Source organism: Muscardinus avellanarius (genome assembly GCF_963383645.1).
Source record: "Muscardinus avellanarius genome assembly, chromosome: 16".
In the NCBI taxonomy this organism is placed as follows: domain Eukaryota; kingdom Metazoa; phylum Chordata; class Mammalia; order Rodentia; family Gliridae; genus Muscardinus; species Muscardinus avellanarius.
In genome coordinates this window covers 2790530-2808694 of record NC_137802.1, presented here as the reverse complement: position 1 = coordinate 2808694, position 18165 = coordinate 2790530, and the positions used below count along the sequence as shown (strand labels likewise).

The following is an 18165-nucleotide window of genomic DNA, read 5'->3' as shown; positions in this document are numbered from 1 at the left end:
ATGGTGCAGAAGAAAACAGCCGAACTTCAGGGCTTCCACCGTTCGTTCAAGGTGAGGGCCCGGTCGATTTGGGGGCGCTGCGGGCTGGACCACCGGGGTGGCCGGTGGGGGCGCAGAGCCCGTCCTGGAGGCTCGAGAGGGGGCCAAGGAGAACCCTGCGTGCCCCTGGGGCAGCCCCAGCCCGCTGTGCGCCAGTGGGGGGTGATCAGCAGGCCACAGTCCTGTCCCTGGCGGTGGCCCGCGGGGTCTGGGGAGCCCCCGGCCTGGTGGCTCTGTGGCCCTTGCAAGCCCCGGCCAGGGTGGGCTGGTGGCGGCTGGGTCAGCGGACCACAGCTCCTGTTTCCCTACCGCAGCGTGAGGTTCCTCTCCTGGGAATCCCAGGCCGGGCTGGTGGCCCTTGCAAGCCCCAACTGGTTGTGTTGGTAGTTGGGAGGGGTTAGCAGCCACTGTGGGATCCCTACATCTGATTGGTCTGTGGGTCCCTTTCCTCCATGCACCCCTGGCCTGGTCTCGGGTCCCCTGGAGCCCCCACTCCAAGTGACTTAGGGTAGTGGGTTTGCTGCTCTCCCAGACACCCCAGGCCCTGGTGCTATTTCCTGACAGAGCGGGAAGTTTCTGTGGCCGCCAGTGGTTGGTGGCTGCTGAGTCCTGGTCTCAGTTGAGAGAATCTGGGGGTGGTGAGGGGGGCAGGTGCTGGGCAGGGGCCCCCATGGGGCCTGGCCCAGGGGACGAAGTGATGTCAGCCTGCCCGCCCCACCCCGCAGGCTGAGTTATGTAATGGCTTCTCTGGGCTTCTTTGGGCAGGGACCTGTTGCCCGGTAGAGAAGACAGGACGTGTGTGTGTGTGTGTGTGTGTGTGTGTGTGTGTGTGTGTGTGTGTGTACACACACGGTGTCTGCACCAGTGTGGGAGGAGCATGAAGAGGCCGGGGAAGAATTCCCAGGCCTGTCCAGCAGCCAGTGTCCCTGGCCAGGTGCCCCACCTCTGCTAGCTTGGTTCTCCCTAGGGTAACCATGGCGGTGGCTGCCCTTGGGAGTGTCTGGGGCTGGGCCAGAGAGGGGTGGGTCTCAGACTGTCACCTACAGTGGTCTTTCCCCTCCTGGGGCTGGGCGTGAGCCCAAACGGGGTCAGTTCACAGGGCCAGAAAGGCAGCCAAAGCAAACCCGAGCTTTCTGGATGGTTCCAGCCGCCTCCTGCCAAGGCCTGCTGACTGGAGGCCCCCAGCCAGCCCTAGGGAGGGTTGGGCCAGGGCCGCCCACACTGCTCAGGCTGCAGACTGGCCTCTGTGCAGTTGGGACACCAGAAATCCCCAGGGAAGCCAGAGGAGCCCTGGACAGGGAGTCCTGACCAGGAGGCGGTCCTCCAGGTGCCTGGAGACTTAAGAGCTGGCCACTCCCTTGGGTTGGGCCTGGGGAGGTATCTGCAGCACAGCAGGGAGGCACATCTGTCAGGCCTCTGGGCTTATCTCCCCCACTCCCCCCTGGTTGGGATGAACCCAGGGCCTTGCACACCACGGCAGGCAAGCCAGTGCCCACGACTGAGCCGCATCCCCAGCCCTGTTTTTCTCATTCCGTCTGTAGGGATCCACCCAGGGGCATTCTGTGCCTGAGGTACACCCCTAGCCCTCTGTGTTTTTTACTTTAAAACCAAGGTCTGGCCAGGCGTGGTGGCGCACACTTGGCATCCCAGCATTCGGGAGGCTGAGACCAGAGGATCACGGTTCACAGACAGCCTCAGCTACTTAGTGAGGCCCCATGCAACTCAGTGAGACCCTGTGTCGGGCTCCCCAGTTTGGCAAGGCTGGCCTTGAACCTATGATCCTCCTGACTCAAAGTACTAGGACAAAGGGGGTACACCACCACGCGTAGTTCAGTTTTCTTCATCTTCAGGTGCAGAAGTGGAGGCTTTGGGTCCCTCTGGGTGACCTTGCCTAGGGCCCTAAGCCCTGTGCCTCCGTGACTCTGGCCACCACATCTGTCACCGCCATTTTAGATTGGACTGTGACAAGCATGTGGGGACCGTGGCTGGAGAAGTCCAGAGCTTCAGACTGGTCCCTGTGGCCCCTGGTCCTTTCTGTGCAGTTCCCAGAGTTGGGGCCGGGGTCCGCTGGGTGCCACGGTGGGCTCCCCTTCCTCCTAAGCCCCCAGTGTGCAGCCACCCTGGGACACCAGCTGCCTCTGCCCCGAACCTTATCAGAGCACCGAGAGGTGGCTGCGTGTCCTGTCTCCCCACAGGGTTGGCGGGCCCCTTCTCCTGTGCCGGCCTCCTAGCAACTGTCTCCCAGCCTGGAGAGGCAGCCTCCCCTCACACCGGTGGCCCTTTGGCCTCTGGCCCGTGGGTATCTGCCCAGCCCTTTCTGCCAGGGGTCCTGTGGGGTCTCCAGAGCAGCGTCTCCGCTGGGAACCCTCCTTCCTGAGCCCTGCCCAGGGGTCTTGAGGCCCAGAGAGGGGCAGTGGCACAGGCCTGGCAGCAGCACTGGTGTTAGTAGCCTGCTCCCACATCTGCAGGTTTCCCTCTTGGCACGCTCAGCTGGGAGGAGGGCGAGGCTACATTCACACAGGCCTAGTCAGGCCTCAGTTTCCCAGCGCGCAGGGCTCAGTCCCCTCGTGCATTCTGTAGAAATGTATGTCTTCCAGCACTCCTCCGTTTGGGGTTCGGCAGGTGGTTTCTGTGACCCCGCTGTGTGGTCTCCTGCTCAGGATCGCAGACCTTCCGCACGTGCTGGGGCCGTCTCACTGTCTCTAAGTACTGGGCTGAGTTTGAATCCTGGCCTCTCAGGCTGACCCCAGGGCGGTGCAGGCATGGTCGCAGCCGTGGTGCCTCCCCTGGGAGCCCTCTGACCCAGGCGGCCACCAGCAGGTGCCAGCCCCTATTCACCCAGTTAGTAACTTGGAGGGGTGGACGGTGGTCGGGAGATTAAAGAGGGTTAGGTGTGCAGGGTGGGTGGGAAGGTGTTCCAGGCAGCCTTGGGGCAGAAGCTGAGGTGTGGAAGAGCAGAAGGGCTGCAGGCCCCTGTTCCCAAAGGCCAGGGGCCATGCCCAAGGGCCGCCCAGGTGGGGCTCAGGAGGCCGTGGGAAAGCAGGCTGGCAGCCGGGCCTGGCCCTGCCCTCTCGCCGCCACTGCAGCCTTTGATCCTGCCGCCCTGCCCTCGAGTCAGGTCGGGCCCCAGGTCAGCTGGCTGGGGAGGCTGTCTCCATCCCGGGGAGCCACTGAGGCGCAAGACACAGCTGGGCCCTTCTGACTCAGCGCTGGGCTGGCGTGGAAAGCCATTTCCTCCCGGCCAGGCAAAGACGGGCCTCCTCTTTGTATGGACACTGGGCCGGGTCGTCCTCTGGGGCCGCGGAGTTCTGAGCACTGTCCCTGGCCTTCCTCCCTCCAGGCCAGGAGCAACTGGCTGACAGCCACACACCACTTAGGGCCCCGTGAAGACTCCCTCTACCCCAAGAGACTCTGCATCCCGCGATCCTGCCGAGGTCTGAGAACCCTCGCTCACTGAATTTGAGTGTGGTGGTGCAGGCCTGTAATCCCAGGACCCGGGAGTCTGAGACAGGAGGATCACAGATTTGAGGCCAGCCTTGGCAACTTAGCCAGACCCTGTTTCAAAATAAAAAAAAAAAAAAAGAAAGAAAGAAAACGGGCTGGTGGTGTAGCACAGAAGTAGAATGCCCCTGGCTTCGGTCCCTAGTGCCTCCCCAAAATAAGAGTCCACACTGGGTGCGGAGGGGGAGAGGCGGTCAGTCCCAGAGCCGGGGTCCCCTGGTTTTGCAGTCTGCCTGTCGGGAGCGTATGCAGGGAGCACGTGTCTTCTCGTCCATCCTGGGCCCTGCCTCCCTTGGCACCGCTGACTCTGGGCCTGAGCGCTGTCCTCTGTCCTGTGCAGGGGCAGAATCCTTTTGAGCTGGCCTTCTCCCTAGACCTGGCCCACCCCGGGGATTCCGACTTCAGCCGGCAGTGCGAGGCCCGCCCTGGTAAGGGCCGGGTGGGGATAGGGCGGGGGTGGGTGGGAGGTGGCCAGGCCGCAGCCTCTTGAGCCTGTGGGCTTCCCCGTGCAGACATGCCCACGAGCCAGCCCATCGACATCCCCGATGCCAAGAAGAGAAGCAAGAAGAAGAAGCGGTGCCGGGCCACGGACAGCTTCTCCGGCAGGTTCGAAGGTGAGCCGGGCGCCCGGCAAGGCTGTGGGGGCGTGGCGCCTGCTCACAGCCCCTCACCCACTCTCCGTGCTCCCCAGATGTCTACCAGCTGCAGGAGGACGTGCTGGGCGAAGGCGCCCATGCCCGGGTGCAGACCTGCGTGAACCTCATCAGCAACCAGGAATATGCGGTCAAGGTGAGCTTGCTCCCGTGGCCGGGTGGGGTGGGGGCTCCAGATCCCAGGACAGGACGGCCAGGAAAAGCAGCATCTCCAATTGGCCCAGGGCCTGGGGACTCGGGCCACCTTGGGAATCGAGGTCGGCCTGGCCCTGCCTACCCCGCGCCCGGGTGGCCGAGAGCCTGGCCCCTGGAGGCCCTGCTGGCCTGCTACATCGCTCCTGCCATCTGAGCGCTGTAAGGATGGCAGCTGTTCAGAGGGTTGGCTACGGGGACCCCTGGTGGGATACAGGCCCGGGTCTGGGGCTTTGCATCAGGGAGACAGCACAGGACAGGGCAGGGAGCGCTTCCTTGTGCCCCTCCCTGTCCACGCGGCCCTTGAGTCCTGGGTAGGGCAGCAGGCTGGGAGCCAGGCCCCGGATGAAGCTCTGGCGCGGCCTCATGACCTCGCAGACCAGCCAGCCGGACCCCGTGTTCTCTGCAGCCTCCAGGCTCCCTCGTGACCCCACATCCGGCTCCGGGCTGGGCGGGGTCACAGGAGGGCCGGCTGCCCAGGAAGGAGGCCCAGGTGCTCCTTGGCAGCTGAGACTGGCTGGGAGCCCCGCAGGCCCTGGTGCCCGTCCAGACCCCCCGGTGCTTCTTCCATCTGAGGGTGGTAAGGGAGAGGACAGGAGTCCATCCCGTCCGGGTAGGGCGGCAGGAGGCTGGCCCTGCAGAGGGAAGCTTTTGGCTGGAGTGAGGGCCACGGCGCTGGTCCCTGCCCTGGTGCTCAGAGGCCTGACCAGGTGGGCATGTGGGAGAATCAGGCCTGTGCGGCGTCTTCCCACTAAACCCGCGGGGCAGCCTTCCTGCCCTTACTTGACATGGCAACTGAGGCACAGCGGCAGGCGCCCTGCCTCGAGCCAGCGCAGTTGGTGCTGGGGTCTGGGGCGCGCAGGCGCTTCCTGGTGGCGCTGCTGTCCAGCAGAGCACTGATGTCTGTCTGGTGGTGTTCTGGGCACAGGAGATGGGCCATAGTGGGATCCAGGCAGGGTGAGTGGGGTGCCGTGGAGCTGTGTTGGGGGTGGTCCCTTCCAGTGCGTGCTGCGCATGGGCCTCCCCTCTCCAGGTGCCCGCGGACGAGCCCCAGTGGTGACCTCAGGAAGGCACTCCCTGCCAGGATCGACTGAGCCCGGCTCTGAAGCCAGGGTCCTGGCCAGCCTCCCCCCCAGGGACACGATGATGTTCCGTGTAAGCCCGAGCTGTTGGGCACACTGGACTCCACACTTGGCAGACTGGCTCGCAGATGTCTCACGAGGCCGCTTGCTGGGCCAGGCCTGCCTGTCAGTGGAAATGCAGGAAAGCTGGGCAGCGGGGCACACCCCATCAGGCTGCTGCGGTAGGCAGGCAGCCTTGGGCCACATGTCCAACCTGGAGGGGGTCCAGCACTGGCTGGGGTCCCTCTGACCGTACTTCTCTGGGGGCACCTGGAGGGCCAGAACCCTTGTTCTCTTGACCCCCGGTGTATGGGACATTGGCTGCGAAACTGGCCAGTCTTCCCAAGGGGCCCCGCGCCCACTCGTGGCCAGGAGGCTGAGAGGTTGGTGGGGCCAGTGGGGCCCTCTGCCCAGCCTGGCGCAGAGCCTGGGCGGCAGGACGTGGTGTTGCCGGCTTGGCAAGCAGGGACCAGCTGGGCCGGCAGCCAGGTGCCAGGAGGCCTCCCTGGTTCCAGGGTCACGTGGGAGCTCCCGTCTGGGAGCAAAGAATTGGAGCTGGCGGCTGTGCTGGGGGTGCGGCCACCTCATCTCGGCCCTGACATCCTGGAGGGGTCTCCAGCAGGGCCCAGCCTCAAGTCGCCCGAGGCCTGCAGGGAGTCTTGGGGGGAAGGCCAGCCGCCTGCTTCCTGGCTCTCTGCCTGTCCCTCACTGGTGCTGCTGGCTGCGGGTACTTTGCCCCTGCCTGTGTCTGCATGGCAGTCCTGACTTCCAACAAGTTCTGGCCCCAAGGAGAGCTCTGCTTCGGGGAACTGAAACGGCTAATCCCGGACGGTAGAATTCCAGGCGGGCTCCCCCTGACCCAAGCGGTGTGCGTCTCCCCAACCCCCACTTCAGATCATCGAGAAGCAGCCGGGCCACATTCGCAGCAGGGTTTTCCGGGAGGTGGAGATGCTGTACCAGTGCCAGGGACACAGGTAAGGTGACCCGCCCTCGCCACGGTGCCAGGCTCTGTGCCATCTTTCCGTGGGCGCAGGGGTCTGAGCACCCCGTCGCCCCAGCATTGACCGGGCCCTGCTGCACGGGGCGCATGGCCCTGTGGGAGAAGGCCTGCGGGCAGGCGGGCAGGCGGCCCGGGGATGGGTGCAGAGGGGCCTGAGGGGGCCTCAGCGTCTCTCCTGCCCCACCCTACCCCAGGAACGTTCTAGAACTGATCGAGTTCTTTGAGGAGGAAGACCGCTTCTACCTGGTGTTTGAGAAGATGCGGGGTGGTAGGTAGGGGCTCCTGGTTGGGGGTGGGGGTGCTGGGAAGCATTTCTAGCTGGGTCCTTATGGGGTGGGGGCTCAAGGTCAGCAGGACACAGGACAGAGCTTCCTGTCCATGCAGTGACTTGGGGTGGGGAGCTTTAGGCCCAAGGGAACCAGTGAGGCGGGAAGGGCCGCGGGGTGGAGGTAGGTGCTGCGTGGCCGGTGTCAGCGAGGTCACCTGTTGCCCGGTCCTCCCCAGGCTCCATCCTCAGCCACATCCACAAGCGGCGACATTTTAACGAGCTGGAGGCCAGCGTGGTGGTACAGGACGTGGCCAGCGCCTTGGACTTCCTGCACAACAAAGGTGGGCGGTGGGGCCGGCCCTGCACCCACAGTGTCGCCAGCCCGGGGTCCATCCACGGCTGGGACTCCTGGAGACACCGCCACCCATAACCCCTGCTTGGCTTCCCCCAGGCATTGCCCACAGGGACCTAAAGCCGGAGAACATCCTCTGCGAACACCCCAACCAGGTGAGGCTCTGGGCAGGGTGCCCCTGGGAGCGCTCTCCCAGTGGAAGGAGAGGCAGACCCTTCCTACACCCTCCCGCTGACCCCCTCCAGGTCTCCCCCGTGAAGATCTGTGACTTTGACCTGGGCAGCGGCATCAAACTCAACGGGGACTGCTCCCCGATCTCCACCCCGGAGCTGCTCACCCCGGTGAGAGCCGCCGCCTGGCCTGGCTGCGGGGCGGGAGCGGCCGCGCTCCCCTGTCTGCGCTTGCGTAACCTGCAGGGGCCCGGCTCCGGCTCAGGGCTTCCGCTTAGCAACAGCCCCTGATTGGCCAGACAGGGTGGGGCTGTGGGTGGGGCTGTGGGCGGGGCGAGGCAGGTTCTGGGCACCTGCTGATTGGGCGGGGCAGGCGCAGGTGCCGCCCCGCTGATGTGCTCCCGCCCCGCCCGCCCGCAGTGCGGCTCCGCGGAGTACATGGCGCCCGAGGTGGTGGAGGCGTTCAGTGAGGAGGCCAGCATCTACGACAAGCGCTGCGACCTGTGGAGCCTGGGCGTCATCCTGTACATCCTGCTCAGCGGCTACCCTCCCTTCGTGGGCCACTGTGGCAGCGACTGCGGCTGGGACCGCGGGGAGGCCTGCCCAGCCTGCCAGGTGCGTCCCTGCCCTGGGCGCCAGCCCTGTGTGTGTGGCGGGGTAATGCCAGGCTCCTTCTCCATGGGAGGAGACAGGCTCAGCTTGCTGAAGGGTGGCACAGGCCCTGTACTGAAAGGCTCAGCATGCACGGGCGCCGTGTCTCTGGGCCAGGCCCCCTAACTTTGCTCTCTGTAAAGCAAGCCACACCTGGGACGTCTGTCCCGTTTCCAGCCCTGCGCCCACCCTGAAGTCCAGGTGCCCGCCCCTCAGCCTTGTGATGGCTAGGTTAGGGCTGGCAGTGGAGTCCGGGGCCCCGATGGAGTGTCTGCGCGCTGTGTGACCCCCCCTCCCCATACCTCTCTGGGAACCCATGGCGTTGCCATCGGCACGCTGCGTGACCCCCGTACCTCTCCCCAGAACATGCTGTTTGAGAGTATCCAGGAGGGCAAGTACGAGTTCCCCGACAAAGACTGGGCTCACATCTCCCTCGCCGCCAAAGACCTCATCTCCAAGCTGCTGGTCCGCGACGCCAAGCAGAGGCTGAGCGCTGCCCAAGTCCTGCAGCACCCCTGGGTGCAGGGGGTGAGCCCGGGGTGCCCCTTCTCCTGAGTGCTAGCCCCCTGATGGCTGTGGGTATCTCCCAGAAACCCAGAGGGCCCCATGTGGACCCCTGGAGGTGCAGAGCCTGGGGCCGGGTCACTCGTGTCCCCTGGGAGGAGGCCAGGGAGGAGCTCACAGGGTCTCAGAGTCCTGGCTGGCTGCTGAGCAGCATGGGGCAGCCCTGGCTGCCAGGCTCAGGCTGGGTCCTGGTCGCACTCCCACCGCTGCTGGGCCTCTAGTCCAGGAAGGGCCGGGCGCGTCTCCAGGCCAGCAGTCATGGGTGCCAAGCTGCTACCTGGGGGGGGGGGCTGAAGACACTGGGCACTGCCTTCCCAAATAGATGCTGAGGTCCCTCAGATTCTTATAGCAAGGGGCAGCCCCGAGCCCTTTCCAGCAGCACCCAGAGGCCTGCGAGCCAGGGGTGGGTTTGGCCAGGAACCTGTAAGAGGGGTGTTCGTTGGGGCCACGGTGCCCCCCCACTTGGTTCCTGTGACACCGCCGTGCCCCTAGTCTGGCTGAGGGCTGTGGGTTTCCCAGGCAGGTGCGTTGAGGGGGTCTGCTGCTCTGGCACCCAGCTCAGGTGAGGTCCAGATGATGGAGGGTGGGCTTGGGGCACCCCTTGGCCAGACCCCATCAGTGCAGGCGGCATGAGGGCCAGCGTCCCTTGGCTGCGCTGGGCGCGCTGGGCCTGGTCTTCAGCTCCCAAATCTGTCTTGTTACAGTGCGCCCCAGAGAACACCCTGCCCACACCCATGGTCCTGCAGAGGTGAGTCCTGGGAAGCTCGGGGGTGGGGTGGGGTGTTTAAATGCCCGTGGGGGTGGCAGATGCTAACAATCCCAGCATTAAGGAGGCTGAGACCGGAGGGTCGTGGGTCGTAGCTCGGGGGTTGAATGACTCTGGGTTCCATCCCCAGACCTGCAAAAAAAAAAAAAAAAATTACAAAGAATAAAAATAGTAGGGCTGGCAGTGCCGCTTGGAGGTAGAATGCCCCTGGTACTGGAAAAAAAAAAAAAAAACCAGGGCTGGAGGTGTAGCTTAGAGATAGAATGCCCTATGTTCAATCTCCAGTACCAGAAAGAGGGGTGCAGAAAATCCTCTGTGCATAGAGAAGACACATCTGGGTGCTTGGATGACCTTGTGCCAGGCGACCCCAGTGAAGTCACAGCTGGGGTCCTGGGACCCAGAGGGTCGCAGGCTGGGGAGGCGTCGCAGTTCCCGGGTGTCCTGGTGGTTACTGCCTGTCCCGTCCCCAGGAATAGCTGTGCCAAAGACCTTACGTCCTTCGCGGCCGAGGCCATCGCCATGAACCGGCAGCTGGCCCAGCGGGAGGAGGACGCGGCCGAGGAGGCGGCCGCGGGCCAGGGCCAGCCCGTGGTCATCCGAGCTACCTCACGCTGTCTACAGCTGTCCCCGCCCTCGGAGTCCAAGCTAGCCCAGCGGCGGCAGAGGGCCAGCCTGTCCGCCGCGCCCGTGGTCCTCGTGGGGGACCACGCGTGACGGCCTCCGGCCCCTCTGTACATAGGCCGCCCCTCCCCCACCAGATCCAAGAGGTTTTTAAGCTACGGCCCCCAGGACCAGGGCCCCCCTCCCCCCAGCTGCATTCCCAGGGTCTCAGCGGCCCGGGAGGGGTTTTTATAGGTTTTTGCTGTTGGTTTTGCCCCTTTCTTCCCCCAGCCCCCTCCCTGTCTTTGTTTTTGTGTTTGTTGTTTTATTGTTCGAGTAATGGTGTTAAAAGCAAAGCAAGTGCCCTGGAGGGAGCGGACGGCAGCGGCCTGCAGCCCTCCTGCCCGCTGCCCAAGATGCTCACCTGTACTGTGAAGGTCCCGTGCCGCCCCCACCGCCCGCTTCCAGCCAGCTCGCTGTCTTCCAGCCTGGGGGTGCACAGGATGCCGGCTCCATACCCCCTCCCCAGCCCTCAGTGTTTGCAGGGATGGCCCCCCTCCATCACCGAAGCCCCTTCATCTCGCACCCCCAGAAGGCCCTAGGAGCTCTAGAAGGAGGGCGGGTGCAGGCAGGAGGACTGCAGCCCATCCGGCCGGGCCTCACCTGCCCTGACCCCTGGGCCCCTGAGGCTGACAATCAGGGCTTCCTCAGAGGTGGACTTGGCCTGCAGCTGACTCGGGGCCCCTTCCCCAGGGACTGCAGCTGGAGCCCGTCCAGCTGGCCCCACCATGAAGGGGGAGCGTGGGCCAGGCGCCATCAGCCGACACCAGGTTTGAGCACGCCCCGCCCCGCCCCACTGCACCCCTGGGCCTGGCCTTTGGCAGCTCTCGGCCCTTTCCCAGTCCCCAGAGCCAGGGCCTGACCCCAGGCACCCCGAATCCCCCCTCCTGCCCCAAAGGGCTGCAATTTGTGTGTGCCCACCTTCAGGAAAACAGCCGCGGTTGTCTCTCCCTGAGGCACCTGGGAGCGGCCAGTGGGTCTGCTGGGTGCCCCTCCTGCCCCCGAGCTCTGACTCAGCACCTGGTCACCCACAGGGGCCGGGGTCACGGCCGCCGGTCCCGGTCCTCGGGGTTAACTACTATGCAATATCCGAGTTCCCATTTTCTACACGCACTTGTGGCCCTGCTGGCCGGGGGTGGTGGGGCCACGCCGCTCTGCCGCCCAGACCCGGCCCGGCCTGCTCAGGGCTCTGGGGCAGGGACAGGCAGCCCCCAGCCTCAGATCCATGGTCAGGATTGTACCTTGTGTTTAGTTGGTAGTTTTTTTTTGTTTTTTTTTTTTTAAGAACCATCATTTGACCTGCTTTTCTGTTTGTGAAGAATACTTGAATGTTGGAGGGGCTTGCGGGCGGGGGCGTGCACACTGCCCAGCCCCTTCTGCCCCCTCTCAGTCTCGTCCAATTGTCACAGTCTGGTGGCTGGCGGGGGCCACCTGCCCTCCCCAGTGCCATGCCCACCTGTGTCTGTGGACCGGCCTTTCCAAAGACCCCGGGAAGGTGAGGGGGCTGCGGGCCCCGCCCCCGGGCCTCGCCCATGGGTGATGCCCAGATTCGCACCTGGTGGGTTCTCTGCCTTTTTGTATAAAACAAAATGGACCTTCACCAGCTGCAGCTGCAGGGGCCGTGGCCACCTTGCTCCAGAAGGCTGGACCACTGAGCAGCTTTCATCCCCGGGAGGCAGAGGTGGGACGTCACCTCCCCATCGCCTCCAGGTGCGGTTGGTGGACTGGTCAGAACCATTACTGTGAATAGTGTCGGGAGGGTGGCGGAGGGCCGGCCGCTGACCGTGTGTAAAGAAGATACACAAAGAGAAAAAAATGAAAAAATTTAAGAAGTGGGGCGAAGACATCCAAGCACTTTACTCCGTTGTACCAGGTGAACTGACTGAGCTAGAAAGTTTTCCTTTACACCAACTGTCAATGCCAGAATTTTGTATTCTGTTTTGTAAGGATTTAATAAAAATCATTAAAAAAAAAAAACAGCCCTGCGCACCCGGGTCCCCCACAGGGCACCTTCAAGCCTGCTAGAGCAAAGCCATGCTCCTGCTCCCGGCGCAGGCGCGAGTCTGCGACCTGGGGTGCTTGTGGCGTGCGGAGGGGTGTGGTACTGAGGATTGAACCGGGGGCATTCCTCCTGATTTTATTTTTTTGGAAACTGGGTCTCACACTTAAGTTGTAGAGGGTCTCACTAAGTTGTCGAGGCTGGTTTCAAACCCGCGATCCTCCTGTCTCAGCCTCCCAAGGGCTGGGATTACAAGGTGCGCCACCACACCCAGCAGCATTCCACTTCTGAGTCCTCAGTCCTCTTTTTTGGCCTAAAGCAGGGTTATTCAAGCTAGGTTGCTGAGAGTTTCACTCCATCACTAAGGCTGTCTTGAACCTGAGAGCTAGCCGGGTGTGGTGGTGCACACCTGCAGTCCCAGTACTGCAGAGCCTGAGACAGGAGGAACCCGAGACGGGAGCATCGCAGGTTCGAGGACAACCTCATCAAGTAGTGAGACTCTCATCAATCTAACAAGACCCTGTTTCCAAAAGTAAGTAAATCAATCAGCCTGGGATGTAGCTCAAAGGCAGAATGCCCCTGGGTTCAATCCCCAGTACAACAAAGAAAAAAAAAGCAACAACCTGATATCTCCCTGTCAGAACCTCCCAGGTTGCGGGGCGTGGTGGCGCACGCTTGTCATCCCCGCACTTGGGAGGCGGAGACAGGAGGATCGCGCTGGTTTGGAGCCAGCCTCGCTGGTTTAAGAGACCCTGTTTCCAAATAAAAATATAAAAATAGGTCTGGGAGTGTAGCCCAGACATAGAAGGGCTTCCAGGAACCCCAGTACCACCAAAAAAAAAAAAAAAAAAAAAAAAACCCTGCAGGTACTGGGAGTACAAGGGAGTGCCGCCCACCCAGCTATCTGCGTCCTCTCGGGCAAATCGGGCGACACTGCAGCACTCAGGGCTGGGCTGTCACCAGGAGATGACTAGAGAGACCTCGTGTGGCTTGAGCTTCCTTCCAACATGGCAGCTGGGAACATTTGCCTGCTGACCTGCCTCACAGCCGGGGCGCTGTGCCCTGCAGAAGACACACCCAGAGCCAGAGATGGCCGTACATGCCTGTAACTCTAATGCTTCAGAGGCTGAAACAGGAGGATCACAGGTTCGGAGCCAGCTCTAACAATTTAGGCCATCTGCAGCTTACTGAGACCTTATCTTATTTCTAAATTAAAGAATGAAAGAGATCTGGAGGTTTAGCTCGGAGTTAGAATGCCCCTGGGTTTCATTCTAGTACTACCAAAAGAAAAAAAAAAAAAAAAAAAGCCAGGGCCCTCATGTGGGTCCATCCACTCAGCCACGGTTGAGTTTCTTCTTGGCCATGGGCTGGCTGCAGATTCTGGAGGAAGAAGCAGGAGGGAGGCCGGGAGCTCCAGGGTTAAAATCCGCAGCCTGGCTGGAAGAACAGGTCGGTTCAGACCACCGCCCTTCCCTTAGCTGATCCTTGCGGACTCCATTGAGAGTCACAGGCGTGGTCGCAGCAGGTAGCTCCCTGCGGAACCAGGCTCCGCAAGACCAGAGTCACCACTCTGGAGCCTGGAGGGGTGTGGCCTGGGGGTCTGGGGCGTGGCCTGTGTCTGGGGAGGGGCTTGAACTCCAGAGGGGCGAGGACTGGCGTATGGAGGGCGTGGTCTCTGGGGCGTGGCCTGTGTTTGGGCGCGGCTGTGTGGGGCGGGGCTGGGGAGGATGCCCTGGCCTTGACCTCAGTTGCACCTAACCTCTGGGGTGAGAGGGAGCAGAGCCTGGGGGGACAGGGGCACGTTGGGAAGGCTGGAGCCGAAGGAATCCCTGCAGGTGGCTGTCACCATAGTCATGGTACAGGGATTGAACCCGGGGTGCTGTACCACTGCGCTGCACTCCCAGTCGTTTTTATTTTATCTCTTTACATACATACACACACACACACACACACACACACACACACACACACACACATATATATATATATTTTTTTTTTTTTTTCGGGTCTAGGGATGGAACCCAAGGGCATTTGACCTCCGAGCTACACCCCCTGCCCTATTTTGTATTCTTTATTTTATTTTATTTATCTTCTTTTTTTTTTTTTTTTTTTTGGTGGTACTGGGGATGGAACCCTTCTACCTCCGGGTTACACTCCCAGACCTATTTTATATTTTATTTGGAAACAGGGTCTCTTAAGCCAGCGAGGTTGGCTTCGAGCCTGCGCGATCCTCCTGTCTCAGCCTCCTGAATGCTGGGATTACAAACGTGAAACCACCACCATGCCCGATTTAGTTTTTTATTTTTGAAACTGGGTCTCGCTGAGGCTGGCCTTAAACCTGAAGTCCTCCCTCCCCCCAGTACTGGGATTACAGGCGGGCGCCACCGCACCCAGCTGATAACAGCTTTATTGAGATAACAATCACATACCATACTTTACCCATTAAAGTGTGCACTTCGCTGAGTTTTAGTACATTCACAGGGCCATGCAACCGCCACGTCTATCTATCGTCATTCCATGACCCCAAAAGGAAGCCCAGACCCTGTGAGCTGTCACCCAGACCCCTCAGCAGCCCCTGACATCCTGAAGCCCACTCCTGTCTCTGGACAAGTCCTATCAATAGAGTTAGTTGCACGCTGTCTTTTGTGGCTGATTTCTTTCACTTTGTTTAATAATACAATCACTAAAAAAAAAAAAAAGTTTTAGAAATATACCGACTAAGCCAGGTGTGGTGTGGCGTGGTGGCGCACACCCGTCATCCCAATACTTGGGAGGCTGAGACAGGAGGATCGCACAGGTTCCCGGCCAGCCTCAGCTACTTAGTGAGGCTCTCAGCAACTTAGTGAGACCCTGTTTCCAAATAAAATATAAAATGGGTCTGGGAGTATAGCCGGGAGGTAGAAAGCTTCTGGGTTCCACCCCACCACCACCACAAAAAAAAAAAAAAAAAAAAACAAAATAGGTCTGGGAGTGTAGCCTGAAGGTAGAAAGCCTCTGGGTTCCATCCCCAGCACCACACCCAAAAATAAACAAACAAATAAATAAATAAATAAATAAATATAAAAACAAAGAATAAAAAATAAGGCTAGAGGTATAGCTTGGAGGTAGAATGCCTCTGGGTTCAATCCCCAGTTCCACAAAAAGAAAGTAGAAAGAAAAGGAAAGAAAGAAAGAAAGAAAGAAAGAAAGAAAGAAAGAAAGAAAGAAAATAAAGCTGGGTGTGGTGCACGCTTGTAATCCCCGAATTCAGGAGATTGAGACAGGAGGATCGCGGTTTATGGCCAGCCTCAGCTACTTACTTAGGCCCTCCACAATTCACTGAGACCTGGTTTCAAAATAAAGAATAAAAAATAGGGCTGGGGTTGTCGCTTGGAGGTAAAAAGCCCTTGGGTTTCATTCCCAGTACCGCAAAAAAAATAAAATAAAATAAAATAAAATGAGCTGGAGGTGTAACTTGGAGGTATAATGCCCCTGGGTTTCATTTCCAACACTTAAAAAAAAAAAAAGCAAGCAAGATGGGTGTGTGTATTTTTGTATCACTTTGACCCTCCCTATGATGGATATGTACAACACACCAAGAAAAGAATAAACAATTTTGTGTGTGTGTGGGTCTGGGGATGGAACCCAGGGGCATGCGACCTCCGAGCTACACCCCCTGCCTATTTTTATTCTTTTAGTTTGAAACAGGGCCTCACTGAGTTGCAGAGGGTCTCACTAAGTAGCTGAGGCTGTCTGCAAACCGCGATCCTCCGGGTCCCTGCCTCCCAAATGCTGGGATTACAAGCGTGCGCCACCACGCCCCGCTCCCAGCCCTATTTATTCTTTGTTTTGAAACCGTCTCACCGAGTTGCAGAGCACCTCACTAAGTAGCTGAGACCCTGCAAGGGCCTCAGTCTTCCTGTCTCAGCCTCACAAGTACTGGGATTCCAAGCGTGCACCACCACGCCCGGCTCTATTTTTTTATTATTTATTTTGAAACAGGATCTCACTGATTTGCAAAGGGCTTCACTCAGTAGTAGCTGAGGTCGGCTGCCAACCGCGATCCTCCTATCTCAGCCTCCAGAAGGCTGGGAGGACCAGCTTGAGCCACTGTCTTTTCAAAACCCTGCCCAGATTGCAGACACCACTAGCTGTGACGGCCATGTGACCATGCGGCCCGCGGGCTCCAGGGACATGCAGGCGGCCTTTCCCGGAGGTGGAGACTGGCCAGGCACCCCGCGGGGGGAGGGTGGCCGGGTCACGAGGCCCCGACAGGCTCCGGTTCTTCCAGCTCTAGGATTTTCCTGCCACCGCCTGCCTGGGAAGGCCAGCCTTGGAGGAGGGCGGGCTCCAACACACAGGCTGAGAGAAAACCACAAAAATAAAATCTGGAGCAAAGGCTCAGGGGACATGCTGTTCCTGGCAGGCGGCAGGGGGCAGGGAGCGGTCAGCAGCATGGCCTGGCAGGGGTGGGCAGGGCCTGGCATGTGGACCCTGCGCCTACGCCCCCTGCACAGACGCAGTCACACGCATGCACGCATGTGTGTACTGGGAGCTGGGCTAGGCAAGGGATGGGCGGGCGAGCAGGCCAGGGGGGTTCTGGGGGTGCCTGGGGGATGGGAGCTGGTCTTCATTCATTAATTCACTATTCATTCATTCCAACAGCTCTAGAGCCCCCGGCAAGGTGGCGCACACTTGTCATCCCAGTGCCCCGGAGGCTGAGACTGGAGGATCTGGGTTTGGGGTTAGCCTCAGGTACTTGGTTGAGGCCCTCTGCAACTCAGTGAGACTGTCAAAATAAAGAGTTAAAAAAAATATATGAGCCGGGCGTGGTGGCGCACGCTTGTAATCCCAGCATTCGGGAGGCTGAGACCGGAGGATCGCGGTTCGCGGACAGCCTCAGCTACTTAGTGAGGCCTTCTGCAACTCAGTGAGACCCGGTTTCAAAATAAGGATAAAAAAATAGGGTAGGGGGTGTAGCTCGGAGGTCAAATGCCCCTGGGTTCCATCCCAGACCCGCAAAAAAAAAAAAAAAAAAAAAAAAAAATGCCCCTGGGTTCCATCACCAGTACCGCAAAATAAATAAATAAATAAATAAATAAATAAATAAACAAATAAATAAATAAAAGCAAGCCCGGCGTGGTGGCGCAGGCTTGTAATCCCTGCGCTTGGGAGGCTGAGACAGGAGGATCGCGCAGGTTCGAAGCCAGCCTCAGCTGGTTTAAGAGACGCTGTTTCCAAATAAAATATAAAATAGGTCTGAGTGTGTAGCCCAGAGGTAGAAGGTCCCCGGGCTCCATCCCCAGTACCACCAAAAAATAAATAAAGAAATAAAGGATAAAAAGTCTGGCTGGGGGTGTAAGTCCAAAGTAGAAGCCCCTGGGTTCAATCCCCAGTGGGCTAAAAACAAAACAAAACAAAACACCAGGGCGCAGCTTTGTCAAGGGCGCCCTCTAGAGGCTTGGCTGTGCAGGTGGGTTGAGCTTGGTTACCTGAGCGGGAGCCAGAAACTTAAAAAAACCCTCAAAAAATGTGGGCGGGGATTGTAGTTCCAGTACTTGGGACACTGAGACAGGAGGATGGCGGACTCAAGACCCAAGACAGTCTCAGATGTTTAACAATCCTTTCAGTAACCTAGGGAGACCCTGTTTCAAAACAAAACAAAACAAAATGCCTGGGTGTGGTGGCGCACACATGTAATCCCAGCGTTTGGGAGGCTGAGACAGGAGGATCGCACAGGTTCGAGGCCAGCCTCAGCCACTTAGTGAGGCTCTCAGCAACTTAGTGAGACCCTGTTTCCAAATAAATTATGAAATAGGTCTGGGAGTTTGGCCCCGGTGTAGAAAGCCCCTGGGTTACACCTGCAGTACCACACACACACACGTACACACACACAGGGCAGGGGGTATAGCTTGGCAGTCTAATGTACCTGGGTTCCATCACCAGACCTGCAAAAAAATAAAAATAAATAAAAATAATAAAATAAAATAAAAAGTAAAAAGGGCTGCTGGCTGCTTGGCATGGTGATGCATGCCTGTAAGTCCAGTACTTGGGAGGCTGAGTTAGTTGGAATGCAGGTTTGGGGCCAGCCTCAGCTACTTGTGAGGCCCTCTGCAACTTAGACCTTGTTTCCAAATAAAAATAAAACAGGGCTAGGAGTATAGCTTGGAGGTAGAAGGCCCCTGGGTTCTACCTCTAGTACTACAAAAACAAAACAAAAATAAAATAAAAGGCTGGGGGTGCAACTCAG

At 59.5% G+C, this 18165-nt stretch overlaps 1 protein-coding gene across 1 annotated transcript; it reads left to right on the top strand.

Annotated features, from left to right (window-relative positions):
* MKNK2 (MAPK interacting serine/threonine kinase 2) lies at positions 1–9991 on the top strand (the record flags this gene model as incomplete). Its single annotated transcript, XM_080712108.1, has 13 exons — positions 1–51; positions 3881–3968; positions 4053–4154; positions 4232–4329; positions 6401–6480; positions 6701–6774; positions 7011–7115; positions 7226–7281; positions 7372–7467; positions 7717–7911; positions 8311–8475; positions 9216–9259; positions 9748–9991. The coding sequence occupies 13 exons, from the start codon at positions 1–3 to the stop codon at positions 9989–9991; spliced, it is 1398 nt and encodes a 465-aa protein (XP_080568234.1).
* Positions 9992–18165: the final 8174 nt, after the last annotated feature.